At 38.9% G+C, this 19,833-nt stretch overlaps 5 protein-coding genes across 5 annotated transcripts; all 5 read right to left on the reverse strand.

The window, feature by feature from the left end:
* Positions 1 to 1,581: 1,581 nt before the first annotated feature.
* On the reverse strand, positions 1,582 to 2,443 carry LOC103149923 (gamma-crystallin M1). The gene is made up of 3 exons (XM_007569302.2): positions 2,354 to 2,443; positions 1,990 to 2,241; positions 1,582 to 1,904 (listed from the first exon to the last, which is right to left on the reverse strand). The coding sequence occupies exons 1-3, from the start codon at positions 2,360 to 2,362 to the stop codon at positions 1,629 to 1,631; spliced, it is 537 nt and encodes a 178-aa protein (XP_007569364.1). The 5' UTR covers positions 2,363 to 2,443; the 3' UTR covers positions 1,582 to 1,628.
* A 1,349-nt stretch (positions 2,444 to 3,792) lies between these two features.
* On the reverse strand, positions 3,793 to 4,700 carry LOC103149924 (gamma-crystallin M2-like). The gene is made up of 3 exons (XM_016680278.1): positions 4,667 to 4,700; positions 4,273 to 4,529; positions 3,793 to 4,133 (listed from the first exon to the last, which is right to left on the reverse strand). Exons 1-3 carry the CDS (start codon positions 4,698 to 4,700, stop codon positions 3,861 to 3,863), a joined length of 564 nt encoding a protein of 187 aa, XP_016535764.1. The 3' UTR covers positions 3,793 to 3,860.
* A 3,028-nt stretch (positions 4,701 to 7,728) lies between these two features.
* On the reverse strand, positions 7,729 to 10,567 carry LOC103149925 (beta-crystallin S-1-like). The gene is made up of 3 exons (XM_007569304.2): positions 10,450 to 10,567; positions 10,108 to 10,350; positions 7,729 to 8,338 (listed from the first exon to the last, which is right to left on the reverse strand). Exons 1-3 carry the CDS (start codon positions 10,552 to 10,554, stop codon positions 8,066 to 8,068), a joined length of 621 nt encoding a protein of 206 aa, XP_007569366.1. The 5' UTR covers positions 10,555 to 10,567; the 3' UTR covers positions 7,729 to 8,065.
* Positions 10,568 to 11,261: 694 nt separating this feature from the next.
* LOC103149926 (gamma-crystallin M2-like) lies at positions 11,262 to 14,944 on the reverse strand. The gene is made up of 3 exons (XM_007569305.2): positions 14,876 to 14,944; positions 14,552 to 14,794; positions 11,262 to 13,068 (listed from the first exon to the last, which is right to left on the reverse strand). Exons 1-3 carry the CDS (start codon positions 14,882 to 14,884, stop codon positions 12,796 to 12,798), a joined length of 525 nt encoding a protein of 174 aa, XP_007569367.1. The 5' UTR covers positions 14,885 to 14,944; the 3' UTR covers positions 11,262 to 12,795.
* Positions 14,945 to 16,767: 1,823 nt separating this feature from the next.
* Positions 16,768 to 17,993, reverse strand: LOC103149927 (gamma-crystallin M2-like). Its single transcript, XM_007569307.2, has 3 exons — positions 17,902 to 17,993; positions 17,453 to 17,695; positions 16,768 to 17,197 (listed from the first exon to the last, which is right to left on the reverse strand). Exons 1-3 carry the CDS (start codon positions 17,911 to 17,913, stop codon positions 16,922 to 16,924), a joined length of 531 nt encoding a protein of 176 aa, XP_007569369.1. The 5' UTR covers positions 17,914 to 17,993; the 3' UTR covers positions 16,768 to 16,921.
* Between the last annotated feature and the right edge of the window lie 1,840 nt (positions 17,994 to 19,833).

The raw sequence follows: 19,833 nt of genomic DNA on the forward strand, positions 1-19,833 counted from the left end.
TTATTTTCAGACAAACTAGGTTACTTAAAGTTTAATTGATTTTAATGGTTTGATTTCGTTTTATTGTGTCACATGATGAAAAATGCATACATTTAGTTTGCACAGAAATCACAGAATCTCAAGCTATTGTGTCTTCTACTTTTTCTAAGTTCTAGGTTCTAAGTCTTAAAAATTCTAAGTTGTTTTTTTTTCTTAAAAAAAAACATAATTTAAAGTATCAGTTCTGATCTTACTCATTAAATATTTTTTTTTTCTAATTTTAAGCCCCAAATTACAAAGGCTTTTCATGATGCAATTCATTTTTATGGTCTAAAAATAACAAATGCATTTTTTTAAGACTCGTTCAGCCTGAATTATTTGTGGTTGATGTGAAATACTCACATTAAGCATTTCTTAGTCTTTTGGAAAGGTTACTTAAGCACTGGTCCTTAAGCATTGCATGCAAACAGACTTTCCCCACTGATCTGGGTACATTCCTGAAAAAGATGAAATGTAACCAGACACTTCGAAGAGGCTCTGGTTCCGGGGGATGATATAAGGAATCATGTGATTTAATACACACTGGAGCTGAACAGTTTGACTTGACTACTAGAAGTTTTGGCTTAGCTGAACCTGGACTACAAAAAAAAAAGTTGGATTCACAGGCGAAAGTCATGACCTTGTTTAGCATTTCCACAGCAAATGCGGTGACATCGTAGACAAGAAAATGTAGTAGGGAATAGAGAATTATGAACAGACTGAAAAACATAACCCAAAAAGAATATAAAGATATCTACGCACCACTTTTCATCTGTTTGATAAGAATAAATAAAAAATATGTTGCACTCGTAGACACTCACAGTACACAAAAAAAGCACTAGTTGGTGCCGAGAGTTATTCTGGGTTAATAGTTGCTAAACAGTGCTGCTTAGTGCTTTCTGGTTAGAGGAAGTAGCTTCTAAGATTAGCTACAATGCCACTTTTTATCTGTTTCTGATGCATCTTTATGGCTTAAGTAGTTAAAGTTTCTATAACTAAGACTTTTTTGTAACAAATTACTGCACATAGTCAACAAGTGCATGCAAATTCTGGCGAATATTGATAATGGTTGTTAGCTGTGTTGGGAAGAAATAAAGCTAATTTTGCATAATAGCTTTTTGTAAATTGTGAATTTTATTAGCTACAGTGCCCTCACCTGTCGGACAAATATGTAATACTGCCAAGAATTTATAGAATAGCGAAAAGCTAAACGCTAATCAGATTGAACAAACATTTTACTTTACTGGTGGTGAAAAACTTTCTTTGTTCATATTCATGGGATACCACTATATTAATGGACGCTCATGTATGCTGTCATGAAAGTTTGAGCCTGCCAGCTCTATCAAATTACTTCATTCTGCTCCGTCCATAAAAAATGCCTGAAAAGCACAAAGAATATATTGCAACTTTCTGATATTTAGATAAAACATAAATGTTTCAAATGATCACAGCACAACAACAATTAATGGGCTCATCATATGTTTACATATTTCATCAGTTTTATTTTAGAATATTTAAAAAATTATCTGTCTACAAGCAGTAGACAAACAGAAACTGAATGTGTGGCAGTGAATTACATTATTTTTATTTGCTCATGTGACAATGGAAGTCTAACAAATGTCAGTGATCCTCCTCATGCTCATGAACCTCATTCCACTCATGCCCATGTTCATGAAGCTCCTGTACTCTCCAGGCCTCAGGTACATCATCCTGCCTCTGTAATGGGGCTGCTCATACATCAGCCAGTGACCATCCATCACATGGCAGGACATGCAGTCAGACATGCGGTAGCGGTCCATGATGGAGTCACAGTCGTCCATCAGCTCATACATCTGACCACCAAAGTTCTCCCTCTCATAGATCCTCATCCTGTAGGATCCCCTGTGCTGCAATAAAAGTGTAATAATGACTGTCAGTAAGCTCCTTTGAACGCTAAATGAATCACAGTAGAGCTTTTTCCAGTGTGCTTACATGGGGGATCATTCTGCAGGATCTGATGGAGTCGAACATCATACCCATGCTCATCATGCGCTGCATGTCATGGTATTCTCCTCTCCTCAGGAAGAACTGCATGCCCATGTAGTTGGGACGCTCATAGATCATGAAGCAGCCGCTCTCCACCCTGCAAGACTGGCACCTGCCCAGGTAGGAGGAGATGTCAGAGCAGTCGCTGAGGCACTCATAGGAGCGACCCTGGAAGTTCCTCTCCTCGTAGAAGATGATCTGGAACGATGCACGAGAAAGATCACAATCACAAATTAAGTTTGTGGGGGGAAAAAAAATCAATGGATTTTTGATTTAATAATCTGTAATTGCATGCTTTGGATATTTTTACCTTGCCCATGATGGAGTCTTAGATTGTTCCCAGGGGATGTTTCAACTTGATCTGCTAACTCAATGATTTCAGGCCCTTTTTATACAAAATCCGAGGGGCCATGATGTGTTGTTATTCAAATGTGCAAAGCTGATGAATTAGCAGTATGACTTTTGCTGAACAGGGGCTATAAAAGTGTGACAATAGTTCCCCATCCATACATTTCTGGCAGCAGTCATCTGCATTGTTCATTTTAAGCATAAGCTTTGTGTGTATGCCATGCGCAGTGAGAAGGTTCTCCACATACAGTAAGGTCAGATCATCAGTGTTAGGAAAAACTTCACATAAGATCGCATCTCAGATAAAGCCATGAGAGACGTAAGACCTTAAAGGACAACAGATATAGGTTTGCATCTCCGTAATGCTAAAGTATGGTTTTGAAATGTTTAACTTTTTATCTACAAGAGATTTAAAGTAAATCCCAGGTCTGCAGGCTCTGCACTGTATATTAAACACCCCACATAAGTCATTAATTTGGACAAATCACTCGCTCCTTTCTCTCTCTTCTAACTATATTTATATTTAAAGAAGTTCTTTTTCAATAAATGCATAACAGCTTGAAGAAATTGACGAAATAATCTTGCAAAAATCTAAAATGCCACAATTTAAAGTGATCCAAACAAAAGCCACATAATTCCCTTCTCTGAGTATTGTAAATACTTTTTATGATATTTACTGTAACTGAGTTAAACAGCATCCCACTAGAGTATCAGCATTTTTTTCATCTTGTTTGCAAAACTGAATCTCTAAAAATTTAAACTTTATTGAGGATTATCGAGGAATGTAATCTTCAGATTCAGATTTCTCTTCAGAAATAAGCTTTCGTTTGGAAAGCAGGTATGCACAGCAGTTCTATCATGGTGGCTGCCAAACAAACGTCTCTTTCAACATTCCCTGCCTTCCTCTGGTCAACTGCCTGAAGTAGCTCCATACTGTGACAACTCTATAAGAGAAATATGAAACTGCAGAGATAACTAAAATATTTCAAATCAAGTTTTCTGGACTAGCACTCAAAAGAAATCACTAATAATAATGGATACTCCACTGTTTTAGAGTTTGTTTTAGGTATTTTAGTACTGAATGTATTGAATGCTTGGGTATCTATTCGTAAATTAATCTTTAGTTAGTTCAATAATGCCTCTGGTGGGGAAATTATGATGGAAACATTAATAAATATGCAAATTATGAAGAATGTACAGTTGTGCCTGTAAGTGTACAGTTCAGATGGTACAATACATATTTTATTAGTATCGTACTTTATTAGTAAATTACCTTAAGAATGTCACCATTGCTGGTGTTACAGTTGATGAGTAATTGGAACATTACATGCACAAGTACAAGATAATCAAAGCAACTGATATCATTTACAATTATACACCAATAAAAACTCCTTCACATTGTTGGTTAAAAATTCAGTACCTTTAATAAACAAAGTGTTTGATATTTACAGCAAGGCTTTTCTTGATGGCTAAAATTCTGTGACCCGCCTGAAGGATCCGACGATGGCGCAGGTGGCACACCAGTCTCGGTACCTCCGATATTCCCCAGGTTTCAGGAAGTACTGTCTGCCTCGGTAGTTAGGGTACTCATAGAAGATCCAGTAGCCATTCATAACATTGCACGAGTAGACATGGCGGTGATGAAAACGGTCAGACACACAAGGACAGTCGTCCATGAACTCCATCATGTGACCGGTGAAGTCGGGCTTCTCGTACAGGCGCATTCTGTAAGAGCCTCGATACTGTGTGGCGTAGGAAGACAACAAATGGTCAGAAGGTTGACACGAAACGGATCTAGCAAAGGTCTGCCTAAAAGTCACCAAAAGAAGTCTCTGAGAATGTGTGGAGATGTGAAATCTACGTATTAGGTTGGTGTCCTACCGCTGGAATCATCCGGCATGAGCGAATGCTGCTACTGAAGCCCATCCATCTCTGATAGTCGGGGTACTCTCCCCTCCTCATGTAGTACTGGTGGCCCATGAAGTTGGGTCGCTCATAAATCATGAAGCAGCCACTCTCCACTCGAATGGAGTTGCAGCGGCTGAAGTGCAAGTGAAGGTCTGTGCAGTCATTGCTGCACTCATAGCTCCGACCCTGGAAGTTCTTGTCCTCGTAAAAAATAATCTGGAGTGGGAAGACATTGGATCATCAAGAGTCCAGAGTCAAACTTTGCTTTGTCTCAGTGTTGAAATCAAACAAGCTCACAAAAAACTGTCAAACTATGCTTTGCTTTAATTTATATTCATTATAAGCAGAGTAGATAAACAGCACTCACCTTGCCCATGGTCTCCGTTGGAGAGATTCCCCATGTTTTCAGGGCTTTTTATACCACCTCTTGACAAACAAAGTATTGTTATTCAAATTCTCTCAGAGTTATAACTAAAGGCTACTGGCACATGTTTAGCTTTTTGTTGGAGCAAAAACATTGGGTCAGAAATATGGATTTGTATTTGAAAAAAGGATAAATAATTAACTGGTTTGGTGTTTTGACTTGCATGGACAAAGGAAAGGACTAGTATGGTATCCACACATCCAGTGAACAATGGCTACAGAACAATATGGAACAGCTCTTTTACATTAAATATGTTGTCTAACCAAGCAGGAAGCCATTCACTCTATATGCTTCTTTACCTGCGCAGACCCACTGTGGGGAAAGAAATACGTGTACAAGAGTTGGTTGGTACTCTAGATGTAAAGACTCTATTAGAAGTTGTACAGTAGGACGAGCATTTAAATTCTGTGCGTGTGCGGATGTACGATACACTCTGACTTTGACTTTACGTCGTGTGAGGCTCTTCTTTACAGAATTCACTTGAATTAGTTCTGTTCTAATTTCAACACAAGTCACTAACGCTATTTGTATAGACAAAAACGTTTGACGGGGCCCTGTTAAAGCTTGATGTCAAAAGAAAATGGAAGAATCAAATGTATGACAAAATTTCAAATCGCATGTCTTTAGGTTTTTCACTGAACCCTAAATTACCTCTAATATGGCCATCAGTAGACGTTTAGAGAGAAAGCAATTGCTTTGTATGTGTGTGTGTGTGTATGTACATATATATATATATATTTAATAGTGATAGCTTTATGATGCTTATGATTGTCACTGTTTTATGCCATTGTTTTACATTAAACATATTTGCCTACAGTGTAAAGCCTGTCCTTTAAGCACACCAGAGTAACGATGCTAATAGCACATTTAGGTGTGCAAAAAATTGTCATGTTATGGGATAAAGTATGAACGTTTTCTATATGATTCCTACTCTTTAAATTTACATCATACTCTATGTTGTTGGGTCCATTCAGAATCTGGACGTATTCTGTCCAGTTTCTCTCCATACCGTTAGCTGTACCAGTGGTCCGGATCGTGTCTAAAACCACACACACTAATTAATCCCACCAGACTGGGAGAGGGGCAGCACTGGCATTGAATGGTATGGTATGCTATCCAAATGCAAAATGAAGATTAAACTATGCCAGAAGCTATTGCAGATACTTTGTTTAGACTATTGCTTCGAGACAGTGCTCATTTATTTTATATTTTTGTAATCTCCACTTTTTTTTCTATACGAGTCCCTTTATGACACAATACAGTGATGTTTTGGGTAACAACAAATGAGTAGATACAAAACATAAACAGGACAAGTTCCAGGTCTTATTCAGCAATTAAAGTTTATTGACTTCAGTTAAATCTGTTATTCTCCTAATTGAGCCAACCTTCGGACTGATGCCTCCCCCGTCGCCTCTTCTGTGGTACTCTCCAGGTTTCAGGTAGTAAACTCTGCCTTTACAGTTTGGCTGATCACACAGCATCCAGTGGTCATCCGTACAGCATCCAGTGGTCATCCGTAACGCGGCAGAAGCTGAATTCAGACATGCTGAGCTTCTGCTGGACATTTGAACAGTCAGCCACCAGCTCATGCATTTGGCCATACATAGCACAAAGCTTGTAAAGCCTCAACTTGTAGGAGTCATGCTGCTGCCAAGTAGAAAGACTCACTGCCTCATTCATTGAAACCCCTCACTCAATATAATACTTCAGCTTTAAACATCTTTGAACAAATTCTTCATTTTGTCTCATTTATGACCTACCTGAGGCATCAAAAGCCAAACTCTGATATAGTCAATAATCCCAACCACTTTGATTGTCAGAGTAGTCTCCTCCCACATGGTAGTACTGGTTGCCCATTGGCCATACAGCATCCAGTTACCACCATGATGGAGTTGCACCTAGTGGAGAACGTGTGAAGGTGTGAGCAGTCAGAGGTATTCATGAGGGTGGCCTTGGAAGTTTCTGTCCTTGTAAGATATGATCTATGAAAGCAAACACAAATACTGTTTCACTCAAGTAAGAAATACATAGAAGATTTAAAAAAAACAAAAAAAAACCTCAATATTTGGTTTCCATTACCTTTTCCATGGTCTTTACAACAGGGTATATTACTGTTCACTGTTGTCCTTAAGTCAAGCCATGGTGCTTTATAAAAAAAGAAAAAATGGGAAGCTGTGTGATTGCACAGCATAAACCATTGTCATGCAAATATTTCCCACAGAGTGATGATGGATCTGGGATGGGGTTGCATGGATGGGAGAATTCTGTTGGTGAGTAATGCATCATTGTACTTTGTCCCTTGTTCATCACTATTTTTACTAAACGTAACATTGTACAACAGAAAGTGTTTGCAGGAGCATCAGAAAGAGGAAACTGACGTTCAGTCGGGCTGAGGTAATGTTCTGCACAATCTACCAGCTGATGTGGGCCATCGTGATCTTGACAGAAAGTCTTATTCACATCAAGTCCACCTCGTGAAATCATTAAAAATGGAAGAGAAAACATGTAGTCTTCCTTAAGCCTCTGTCACAAAATGTTAGGTGTTGCCTCACGTTGGCCTAGATGAGAATTGTAAAGAGTCATGTGTGTCAGTTTTGCATTGTTTTCAGTTTTATTCTTTCAGGACTGGCTGGTCACAGACTAATTAATTTTTTTTCTTTCACAATTAACATTCTGGGGTCAATGATTTCCCTTTACACAGCCCATTATTGCCCCTAAGTAGTTGAATAACAGTTATCTTTATTAATTTGATCAGTGCAGATAGAACACATTCGCAATGTAACATGAGATTAATGTTGGTATTGAGCCTCTGCATAAATTTTAATTCAATGGGGTATATGTACTGTCGATTGCATGTGATCAATTCCATGGCAGCCTGGCTTAAATAGCAATCAAACTGTTTGTAGTACAGCATCTGATATTGGTGACGGTGGAGTGTCATTGGTATAAAGCTGTGTGTCTTACAACACTATTAAAAAAACAAGGCAGATTTCAACATTATGATAGGATTATTAGAAAAATTGAAACTGATGAGATGTTTAACAACTACTTGTTGTTCTTTAGTATTCCCACTTCATCGTCCTGATGCTGCCTACAACCTACGGGACATTGGAGACTCCTTTTTGAAACTGCTTTATTAGAAGTGAGAGCATGTATGATGATGATGAAGTGAAAAGATTTATTGTTATTTGTTTGTTGCTTTTGTTGAAGTTTTTCTCAATTCAAACAGACAATGTTCTGCATTACACTAGTAAAGTTTTTTTCAGGAAATTAAGGTTAAGATGAATATAAATACGACAAAATAAACAGTCTTCAGTGCTACTGATATTCCCCCAGAGTAGATCAATAGTCTATAATGCGTCTGATGGAGCCAACCCTGGCACTCCTGCCGCCCCACTCACTGAACCTTTTATACTCTCCGGGTCGAATCAGGTACATCTTGCCTCGGTAGTGAGGGCGCTCGTAGAAGAGCCAGTTCCCCTTTCTAACATTGCAAGAGAAGATATTGTGAATGTTGAAGCGGTCCACTAGGCTGGGACAGTCGTCCATCAGGTCCATCATCTGGCCACCAAACTCAATCCTCTCATACAAGCACATATTGAATGACCCAGGCTCCTATGATGGAAAGGGAGTGAAATGATATATTACGTCATGTCATTAGAGATGTCATAATCAAACAGCAAGTAATCAAATGTTGCTTTAAATGGATTGCACCACTCAAGATGGCAGCATGTTGTAGTAGCTCTGTTGCTTAGGGAAGCCCCATCAAAAGCTGGGAGTTAAAAGGCGAAGCAAAATAAAAAACAAAACAAAAAACGAAGGCTATTTCTGCTCTGTGGACAATCTGAATATTATTATTATTATTATTATTTTGCAACGATTAATTATTTATAAAATCAAGGAAATTACAGAGAATCCTGAACATCTTTTTCATAAAACTGTGACATAAGAGAGTTTTCAGTCAGAGGCTTCTTTGGATTGCGGTAATACAGACTGCTAGAGGAGATTCGTCCTGACAATAGTCATCAGCATCTAACTCTGAAGAAAACTGGACAATATGAATCAAGTCAAGTTTCTTTGTACAGCAGAATCCAGGCAGTTCAAAGTGTTTTACACCATAAAAACATCAAACAATAACCAATTACGAAACAAGCAGTAAACCTTACATTTTGTCAAATGCCGTCAGCAAAATGATTAATAATAACCATCATCACACATCAAATATATTGATCAGAGTTCCAGTTATTACAAATCAAAGGCAACTCCAAACAAATGGGTTTTTAGCCTCGATTTAAAGGAACTCAGTGTTTCGGCTGGTTTGTCATTTTCAGGAATTTTGTTCCAGATTACATAAAAGCTGAATGCTGCTTCTTCATGTTTGGTTCTGGTTCTGGGGATGCAGAGTGGCCCAGAGCCAGACGACCTGAGAGGTCTGGAAGGTTGATACAGAAACAGCAGATCTTATATTTAAAGGGTGACTTTTTCCGGGAAGTATTTTGATGTTAAACAGTTCAGTGATTTCTAAACTAATTGAAAGTCTATTCTCGGAGCTACAGTGAGTCAGTGGAAGGACTTTAAAACTTGCTCTATCTTACTAGTATTAGTCAGAATGTGAGCAGCAGTGGTCTGGATCAGCTGCAGCTGTCTGAGTTTTATGCAGGCCTGTGAAGACACTGTTGCAGTAATCAATGAAACAATAGAAATATTTTTCAGGTGACAGAAGGCCGACTTTGTAAATGTGTTTGTATGTCTATGAAGGTTCAGGCGTGAGTTCATCACTATACCCAGGCTTTGGACCTGATCTCTAGTTTCTCACTGTAGTAACTGAAGCTGTGTGCTGACAGGTCCATAGATAACTTCAGTTTTGTTTCTGTTCAGCTGGAAAAGTTATGGGACATCCACATATTAATTTTACCTCCATAATAGGTAGAAAGTAAATGTTGACTATAAGCATTTGTCTTATGAGACCGTTTATGCTGGTTATTTTTATAGTTTTAATCTAATCAAGTTTAATATGAAATTCAGCTAAAAGTAACAATCACTTAAGGCTGCATGTTGGAGCATTTGTTAGCAGTGCTGCCTCCCAGCAAAAAGTTCTTGAGATTTAAATCTCAGGCTTATCTTTAATCATTTTTAAATACATGTTTTTAAACATTTAAGGACAATATTTTCAGAATAATCTGTTTAAGATTAACTTAAAGGTCAACAGATCTATTTACATCTCCTAAAGTTTTGATTATGTTTTTTTTTCTACTATTCACATCGTAATAAAAAGTCACTTTCTATCCCACCTAGTCACATATATCATCTGTGAGATCGTTTTAGCTGGTAACTGGTGTTTGTGCGGCATGTTGTGTTGACTTTCCCCTCAAACAGCAACTCACCGTGTGGATGTGGCGACAAGAGCCGACAGAGTCGCTGACACCCGTCCAGTGATGGAAGTCAGGATACTCTCCTTTGCTCAGGTAGTACTGGTTCCCAGTGTAGTTGGCTTTTTCGTAAATCATGAAGCAGCCACTCTCCACCCTGATGGAGCCGCACCGGCTCAGACTCCTCAGCAAATCTGCACAGTCTTTGGAGCACTCAAAATGGCGCCCAGAGAACTCCCTGTTCTCGTAGAAGATAATCTGCATGTGGAGAAAACGGGATGTCTCACACCATCCCGCAAAAAAAAAGAGAGAAAAACTTCATACAAGTAAAATGCAGGTAATGTTGAAGTTCTCTACCTTCCCCATGCTGCTTGCCTCACCTGCCCTGCCTGCACCGAGCCTCATGTGATCTATGCCAGCCTTTGAGGACTGCCGCCTGAATGCAAAATGCAGAGTCTGCATGTGGCATTCATGTTGTTCCGGCCAGGAATCACTGGTGTTTGTGTATCCCTGTTGTCCTAATCATATGTTTTGGAATGTGCTAAAAAAATATTTAAAAAAATCTGAAGAAATAAAATATGTATTTAGTGATATTATATTAATTTGTTCCCCCAACTAACTCCCTCAGTAACATTATATGTTGGGTTGTGGAGCTCATGCTTCAAACTTTAATCACCAGGTAATCATAAAGTGCTGCATATGCACAATCTTTGCTCCCATGCACGTTTATTCTGTTTTGCCTTTTTGTCGCCCTTCTGAATTTCAGAACATCAACCAAAACTTAAACTCACACAAGGAAACCGAAGTACAAACAAGTGCACCGACCTGTTTTGTCCTGCTGGATACATGAAGGCCACAAGCAGATGGAAAGACATTCTTTTTCCAAGAGAGCAGAAATCATAATTTAATCACTGCTTGGACTTAGATTGGGGAATAGAATATTGCTTTTTGATATTTTTTTTGCACACTTCATGTTGTCAGACGGGTTCGATTTAAGTAATTTTTTGTTTCCACAGGTCAGACAGCATTGGTTATTTGTACACGTAAATGTAATTTTCAACAGGAACATGTTTCAAACAGAGAAATTAAGACAGGCACTAAGCAGTACAGTGTACATAAATTAGTACAGTGTAACTGGAAAGTATTCACAGAGCTTCACTTTTTCTGCGTTATGTTATGTCACTGCCTTATTCCATATTGTACATATGTACAGTGAGCACCTCAAATACCCCAAGGTTATATTTATCAACATGCAAGGAAATACTAAATGTAATATTTTTGTAGTTTAATCTTAAATACTTTTTTCCTTTGACTTTAAGTCTGTAAATACAGAGAAAACTGTAGTTCTGTGTTTTGTTTGAAGACTCGTCTGTGTTTACATATGGTATCAACACAGCTAAATGAGCGCTATTAACATAATAGGAGCTTTTTGAGTGTCTATATTTGAAAACAGAACCACATAAAGTGAACTTTACATTCCACAACAGACTCCATTTGGACAGTTTCTCTTTCATGCTGTGGGAAGGGCCACCATCTTTATTTCTGTACCAACTGGCTCTGCTTGAGGATGACCAGCGGCAATCTCTTCTGAATGGCAGCCACACCACAACACTGAAAGAAGGTCTACGCAGACACTAATAGCTAATCAATTGGAACATATTCTAATCTGATGTTCCATCAATCGACAGTCGATTAACTGTTTGCATCCCTAATCTGCACTGATCATCCATGTCTTCCTCGGACTTGAAGGTTTCTATAAACACTGTGAATGCTTCTTCAGCAGGAGTTGACTGCTTGTTTATTGATTCTCTAGAGAGACTCCAAAAATGTGTGCAAGAAAGAGATTCATTCACTAGAACTTAGAATAAGTCTCTAACATAACAAAATGTGGAAAAACTGAAGCATTGTGAATACTGTCTGGATGCACTCTATGTTATTTTAATTTTGTCTTCTGCACTGTTTTAACTAACACATTCTTTAACATGTTTGCCATGTTTCCTTCATGGCTTATGGTGAACTGCAAACAGGAATTCTTTTGGCTTTCCCTGATTTGTCCGCTGAATTCCTTGGTCTTCATGATGGTCAACTAATTTTCTCTATCATGCCTCTGAGAACTTTGAAGAATAGCTGGATTCATACTGAGTTTAGATTACAGACAGAAGACCTTTTCTCATATTAGTAGCTGAATTAACTTTTCCGGAAATATTACATGTAGAACTGTTGTGTTAAAGGATGTGTCCCTGCAAATCTATATTTGGAAGAAGTACAAAATGTGCTTTGTCTGTTATTCTAGGTTGGAGTCCTGTTGGTCAGAATCTCACTGTAAGATCAGGTAAAGCAAACTCTTTTAAATATATATTTTTATCATAAAGTGGAGTTAAGAGCAAGGAAAAGCCTCCATTTTGATTTTCAATCATCCATCTGTCTCAGTAAAAGGAGTCTGACAATAAAGTTTTTTTCTGCTGAAGATACTGAATGTCTACTACAGGTAATGCTTCAGAACATGATATGAGTCAATACTGGGAGTATTTTATTTAGTCCTCTGGTCAGAGTCAGAATATCCAAGCATGTTACATCTTCCTGGAAGAAGTCGCCCTTCAAATGAAAAGAGCAAGAGCAAAATTGAATCCACTTGAGCACTGACGTCATTTTCATCAGCGTGTGGAATATGGCAAAGAGCAGGCGTTTTATGAGAACCCTTTCTTAGAGATCCATCAGACGTCTGATGGAGCCAATCCTGGAGTTTGCGCCTTCCCATTCACTAAAGCTCTTGTACTGGCCGGGCCTCAAGTAGTAGTGGCGTCCCCTGTAGTTGGGTTGCTCGTACACCAGCCAGTGGCCGTCCAGGATGTTGCAGGAGTTGAAGTTGGCGAGGTGAAAGCGACCCATGAGGTTTGGGCAGTCATCGGTTAGCTCCATCATCTCACCTCCCATGTCGAAGTGCTCGTACAGCTGCATCCTGAAGCTGCCTTTGTGCTGGAGAAGCATGTCGGATGGAACCATTAAGAACACGTTCGTGCTCACATTAAGCCTGGAAACAACTGACCTAGATATATCTGAAGGTTAGAGGTCTTCACTGTTTCTGCAGAGACCATTAGAGCTGTTAATAGAACTGATATTGTATTCCATTTGAACCCGAAAGGTGGATATTTTTCAAACCATTGTGTGTCATCTGCTTCAAATAGTAAACTCATCTGAGTGAAACCTGTAGTGATGAACTCAGACCTGAACCTTGAGAGACACACAAGGATAGTTACAAAGTTGGCCTTCTATCACCTGAAGAACACTTCCAGGATTAAATAACTAATGTCCCAGCAAGATCTAGAGAAACTCATTCATGCATTTATCTTTAGTCACACTGATTACTGCAACAGTGTATTTCTAAAATGTCAATCAGCTATATCTGGTCCAGGACGCTGCTGCTGGTGTTCTCACTAAAACTAGGACAAGTAAAGTCCCTACACTGGCTCCCTGTGGCTTTAAAATACTGACGTTAGTTTATAAATCACTGAACGATTTAGCACAAGATATATTAAAGACCTGAGGCAGATGGCTCAGGTCCTCTGGTTCTGGTCTGCTCTGCATCCCCACAACCAGAACTAAACATGCAGAAGTAATATTCAGTTTCTATGCCCCATTAATCTGAAACAAACTTCCAGAAAATGGCAAAATATAAAAAATAAATAAATAAATAAATAAAAAACACTGAAACATTGAGTTCCTTTAGATCACACATGTTTAGACTTGCCCAAAATAATAACTGGAACAGTGATCAATATATTTGATAAACTTTGACTAAAGGTTCCATCAGATAAATGATCTGGTACCTCCACTAAGATAGGGATTCTGACACACGTTAAAATTAACTTGAAAAGATCAATTAAAATACACCATTATAATTATGATTCATCTTGAGTTTTGTATGTAGATATCAGGCCTGCTCTGGGTGCAGGCTGTGGGAGAGATGTTGGGTAAAACAGTCATACAGATCATTGTCCAGTCCTAAAGTTACTTTGGCTTCAATAGTTATGGAAAGTGCTGCTCCTGCATCTGAAGGGAGATACTTTTTCATCTAGAAAATGAATTTCTTTCTAGAAAAAAAAAAGTTTTTTCCATTATATATTTTTTTAAAAAGTGACAATTTTTACCCACATACATACTTTCTTGCTGTCTAACTAAATATGCCAAAAGTTCTTAAAAATTCTTGAGAAAATTGGATTTCTGGTAAAATTCCAATATTTGTTAATTGTCTATAAAATCAGGAGTAAGATATGATTGGCTAGCTGTACTAGCATAATCAGTCTCCGTCCACCACTTTGCATCATCTCAATTGGAGTTGAAAAAAGGAAACTTTCTCAATATTCTTCACAGCAGAAAATAAGTAATCATTATAACCTGCTATCAAACCCAGCCTGTGCTATATAAATCTACAACCTTGCTCGTTTAAAAGACAGCTTACCGAGGGGATCATGAGGCATGAGCGGACACAGTCATTCATGCCGGTCATGCCCATGTAGTCAGAATACTCTCCCGTTCTCATGAAGTACTGGTTCCCCATGAAACCGGGCCGGTCATAGATCATGAACATGCCACTCTCCACGCGTATGGAGCGGCAGTGGTCAAACATTGAGTGCAGGTCAGCGCAGTCACTCATGCACTCATAGTGATGGCCTCTAAAGTTTCTGTCCTCATAGAAGATGATCTGATGGAGCAGAAGAAATCATCCTGTCAGCATAATCACGACATGCCACCGAAAAAATGGGATTTCAAACTGAACACAAACCTTTCCCATGATGGCTACTGTCAAAACCCAAACAAATACCTTTGTTTTTACACTATGAAGTGTCCAACTTTATATCCATGGGGAAGGATGTTCAGTTGCACGTTGTGATTCAAAGCAGGCCTGCTGTCAGCAGACTACAGGAGTCTTTCTGCTCCTGAATGCAGCAGAAAGCAGGTTCTAGCACCAGCCACATCATGGATATGCACTGGAACAGTCACTGCAGCTTGTTTACACAGCCTGTGTTTGCTTTGAATGCATTGTCTTATTCACAAGTTAAAAAAAAACTGTGGAAGGAATTCACAAAGCATCTTCTTTTTTTGTTTGTTTGTTTGTTTGTTTGTTTTTTGTTTTGCTCAAGCTTTTTGCTTGGATTTGGCTGGATTTATAAAACACGTATCACTAAATACATGCCGGTGCAGTCCCAACCACCAAGTCCAGCAGGTGGGTGCTACTACTTTTTTCACCGGGTCTTGTTTATTCTAGTTTCAGCCACAAACATAAAAGATGCAGAAGTGAAAAAAAATATATATATATTATAATTTGCAGAAAATTCCAGGAATTGAGCTGACAAGGCATTCCTCAGAACTTAAAGACATCTGGCTGGGGGGATGTTGTTGGAACAGTTTCCCGAAATCAATAATTGATGATTCTGAGACATTTAAAAGATGCACTCTCAGTAATTCTTGGGAAGAAGCACTGAGAGTGCTTCTTCCCACTCTCAGTGTTTGAGAGTGGGAATCACTGAGAGTGGGAATCTCTCAATCAGAGAGATTGAGAGATTCCAGAGGATAAATTCTGTGCTTTATCCTCTGGATAAAGCACAGAATTTGAATAAAATATACACAAAAAATAAAATAAAGTGTTCAGAATAACATCATATAAATTGAGGTAGTTTGGCATTTCGTCAACTCCGTCAGTTTTTGTGACTCTTTCAGTGAAATTGTTGACAAATCTTACTTCAATGTACAGTTAATTCATTTTAATCTATTTTACATAAATAGCATAACTTCACTTGTATCAAGTATTTCTCTTTTACTCACTAGTTTGTCACCACCTTCTGTTCTGTGTCTTTATGTTGTTGTTTTTTTTGTTTTAAATATATATATATATTTTGTTCTTGAGAAGCATTTGTCTCTTAAACTGAGTAAAAATAACACTAGTAGGATCATTAAAAACTAATTTTATATTTATTTTTATCAGATGGTGTTAACAAAATTCTGGGCCTGGTCCATTAAAATTGTAACTTTCAAAAAAAAAGTTTCAAATGGAAACGTGCACCTTAGCATCTTTACATTTCCAAAACATTATTTATCATATTTGAATACATAAGCCTAATAAATAATTACATTATTATTTTTTTTTGGGGGGGGGGATGTGAACCCATTTTATCCCTCTTTTCAAGACTCATTGACTCTCGTAACTGAAGTTAAAATGTACCTGACAGTAAAATTGTTAAATTTGATATATACAAATATGCAACTGATGTAAGTTAAATAATGTTAATAAAAAATAAACACTAGCAATAATATCCTTTTAATTTTGACATAGCAAATGAAAAAGCGATCTCCGATTATCAGTTCTGCCAGACTGGCTGTGGATGGCCTCCTGTGTTTTCTTGTGAATGTGCATTTTTACCTGAAACATTTACTGTTGAGACCAAAGCAGACATATATCATTTGATTAACTTTTGATCAATTCAAAAATTTCTAGATTTCCTAGCAGCATAGGACATCAATCCTTTAGGGGAATTTCTAACAGAAAGCCTCTTCTTGTGCAGGTATGAAGACTTCTCAGGATTACAGTAAATCAAACATGTTTAGTGAAACAGAACCATGTTGCATTGTGATCAAAATAAATACTGAAAGTGCACAAAATTCCTCTAAGTCACAGAAGTAGTAAATCAGATAATATTGAGACATTTATTCACCATTGACAAGAAAATCATTTACAACAGCTCATTTTATTAATTTTTTTCTAACAGCATCCAGCAGCTTCATCAAGTCAGATCTTGGCACATCCTGTTGTTCATATCAGTAACTGAAAGGATTAAAACTCTGTGATCCTGCGGAAAGAGCCGGTGGTGGCGCAGGTGGCCCCCCAGTCATTGAACTTGCGGTACTCGCCAGGACTCATGAAGTACTGCCGGCCACGGAAGCTTGGGTGTTCGTAGAGGGTCCAGTAGCCGTCCAAGACTTTGCAGGAGTAGATGTCTCGGCTGCGGAAGTGCTCCTGCACCGACTCGCAGTCCTCGCTAAACTCCATCATCTGACCTTGGAAGTTGGGCCGCTCGTAGATACGGATGCGGTAGGGGCCCTCGCTGGTCTGCAGGTGGAAGATAGAAAATGAAAGGAGCCTTCTGGGTCTGTGGCTGACAGTCAGTCACCATGTTTAGTCATCCGTCAGTGCTTATCCATCAGTTACCTATCCAGGTAAATCCACATTGGTTTGAAACATTGGAAGAATAACTAGTATTGTTTTTGCTTTTTAAATTCAACAGGTGAAAACAGGCCAAACTAACTATTTTGACTCCTAACAGCGTAAAACATTCATCAGTTTGAGCTCTCAAAGTAACCTCACATAGGAGAAGGTACGGCAGGAGCGGATGGTGTCATTGAAGCCCATCCAGCGCTGCTTGTCAGGGTACTCTCCTCTGGTCAGGACGTACTGGTAGCCAGTGTAGTTGGGCTTCTCGTAGAGCACCCAGCAGCCACTCTCCACCTTGATGGAGTTGCAGCGGGTAAAGTGGGGGTTCATGTCAGGGCAGTCGGCATCGCACTCATATGAGCGGCCCTGAAAGTTCCGGTCCTCGTAGAATATAATCTGAGTCCAACAAGAGGAGCGGGAAGAGGAAATATTCAGATCAAACATTCTGAATATGTGTGTTTATCCCATATTCAGTTTTCTTTCATTCTACACTCAAAACACCAAATTACTTCTTCTGTGCGTCATGAAAAGCCGCAGGGCAGTGGGGCAACTTTAGATCTAAGGCAAACAGGAAAAACAAGAAATGAATGGGAAGCTCTTACCTTACTGCTCATCCTGAAAAGAGTGCTGGAGCCGGTCACCAGCTGAATATGGTGGTCTCACAAAGCAAGAGCAGAGCTCTGCTATATAAACCTCAGATCCCGCTTTAGCTGGTTTTTCAATGAGCTGGGATTTAACGAGTTGGTACCACTGCCAAAACTCTTGATCCTGGCCATAGAACCAAAATCCCTGAATCATCAGGACAAAACTCCTAGCAGGCGAATTACTGACCAACTCTGAACTCTTCATTGATATCAACATCAGGAACACATTTTATCCACCCATCCAACACAGAGGAGTTTAATCTTTGTGCCAGAGGTCAACAATAACTGTGCAGCTGGTGGAGTCCAACAGAAAATGTGACGTTGGTGACATGATATCAGAGAGGTTCTGTCAATACAACGCTGTTTGTTCATTGCACTACATAGAATAAGTTTAAACATGTTATGTTAACCTTCCATTGGATCACAGATGTAAGTTTGGCTCCATTATATTATACCAGCACAGACATTTGTCTTATTGATCAACACTGAATCTGACTAAACATATACTTTAAGCAATTGGGGAAAGACAAAATGTTGATGCCATGCTTCTATGGACTAAAATATCAAAACTAAATGCATGTCAAAGATTCTAATTCTTTTAGGGTTTGTCCTCTGATTGAACAAATCTAAAATTTAAAGTGTTTGACCATAAATCCATTTTTACATGTGATGGAAAAAATTTGGGGAATTTTGCAAGAACAACTCAAATGCAAAGTATGAAGTGGCAGCATGATGTTGTGGATGGACTGGTGCACTTCACATAGTAGAAGGGGTCATGAGAAAACAACGTTATGGAGAAAACAAGATCCAAAGACATTAGCCAGGATGTTAAAACTTGGATGGAAACTGATGACTCCACACATTTATCTGCATTAGTTACATTCTGGCTTAAGGACAACAAAGTAAATGTTTTGGAGTGACCATGACAAAGCCTTAACCATAGTCCCATAGAAAAAAAACATGTGAGCAAAGCTGAACATGTGTGTAAGTGAAGTGGTTCTACATGTCTGACCCAGTTACATCAGTCCTGTTGGGAGGAATGGGCTAGAATTACAGAAAACCATTCTGAAATGGTTCAACCAAAGTCACACAGCTGGATGGCAGCTTCAGTCCTGCAAAGAGTCTTGTGAGCCCTCGTAGTGCTCAGCTGCTTCCCGGTGACAACCACTGCTTTCCTGTGGGGTAGAAAGCAGAAAGGACAGTTTACACCAGCAGAGGACAGCAGAGGACTGAACTGTGATGTACTCACGCTGAGAAAGGACTCAGGCAAAGATGGAGATGAGGATGGTGGAGGAATGGGTCTCTTTGGGGTTCTCGCTTTTGCCTGCTCAGACAGCCTTCTGTTCAGCTTCTGATCTGCAAGATTTAAAAAGAGATTTTGAAACAAAATCAGATCAGTTAGAGAATATAAAATCAACACTAAGTCCTCATGACCGGAAGTCTTTTTTCTTGTTTCTCTAATTTCCAAGGGAAGTTGTAATAATTGTTTTTGTACTGACAAAATTTCAAATGTCATTACAGTATATTATGAGACAGATAATCTGTGAAAAGATAGATCTCCTCCACCTCTTAGAGGCGTCAATGCTAAATGTGCTAATGACAGAGAAGCGACTCACCGTTACAGGAAAACCGTTTATCCGCCGTCATCAGTGGTCATGCTAACTAGCTTTATAATTCACAACAGGCTCTGCTGACGGGCAGAATCTGTAGTAGCAGAGTACAAGTTGGTGAGAGGGCGTGCGGTGCGCACACGAACATGATTGACAGTGCTAAGACCCGCCTCGTGGCTCTGGTTGTTTCTAGATTGCATTGGGAGAAAGCACAGAAGCTCAATTTTTTCACACATTATCTGACTCATACTCTCATACTCATGACAATTATTATTTAAAA

The sequence above is a fragment of the Poecilia formosa genome, unplaced genomic scaffold (assembly GCF_000485575.1).
Source record: "Poecilia formosa unplaced genomic scaffold, Poecilia_formosa-5.1.2 Scaffold239, whole genome shotgun sequence".
Classification (NCBI taxonomy): Eukaryota; Metazoa; Chordata; class Actinopteri; order Cyprinodontiformes; family Poeciliidae; genus Poecilia; species Poecilia formosa.

Excerpts from the sequence above, each read along its gene's own strand:
- LOC103149923 (XM_007569302.2), bottom strand. Across the intron at positions 1,905-1,989 it reads CCTGCAGAATGATCCCCCAT|CACAGGGGATCCTACAGGAT; the intron begins GTAAGCACACTG and ends CTTTTATTGCAG.
- LOC103149924 (XM_016680278.1), bottom strand. The coding sequence starts at position 4,700 with ATGGGGAATCTCTCCAACGGAGACCATGGGCAAG. Across the intron at positions 4,530-4,666 it reads CAACGGAGACCATGGGCAAG|TCTTCCCACTCCAGATTATT; the intron begins GTGAGTGCTGTT and ends GATGATCCAATG. Across the intron at positions 4,134-4,272 it reads CATGCCGGATGATTCCAGCG|TATCGAGGCTCTTACAGAAT; the intron begins GTAGGACACCAA and ends TACGCCACACAG.
- LOC103149925 (XM_007569304.2), bottom strand. The coding sequence starts at position 10,554 with ATGCAGACTCTGCATTTTGCATTCAGGCGGCAGTCCTCAAAGGCTGGC. Across the intron at positions 10,351-10,449 it reads AGGCAAGCAGCATGGGGAAG|ATTATCTTCTACGAGAACAG; the intron begins GTAGAGAACTTC and ends CTCCACATGCAG. Across the intron at positions 8,339-10,107 it reads CTTGTCGCCACATCCACACG|GAGCCTGGGTCATTCAATAT; the intron begins GTGAGTTGCTGT and ends TTTCCATCATAG.
- LOC103149926 (XM_007569305.2), bottom strand. Across the intron at positions 13,069-14,551 it reads CATGCCTCATGATCCCCTCG|CACAAAGGCAGCTTCAGGAT; the intron begins GTAAGCTGTCTT and ends ATGCTTCTCCAG.
- LOC103149927 (XM_007569307.2), bottom strand. Across the intron at positions 17,198-17,452 it reads CCTGCCGTACCTTCTCCTAT|ACCAGCGAGGGCCCCTACCG; the intron begins GTGAGGTTACTT and ends TTCCACCTGCAG.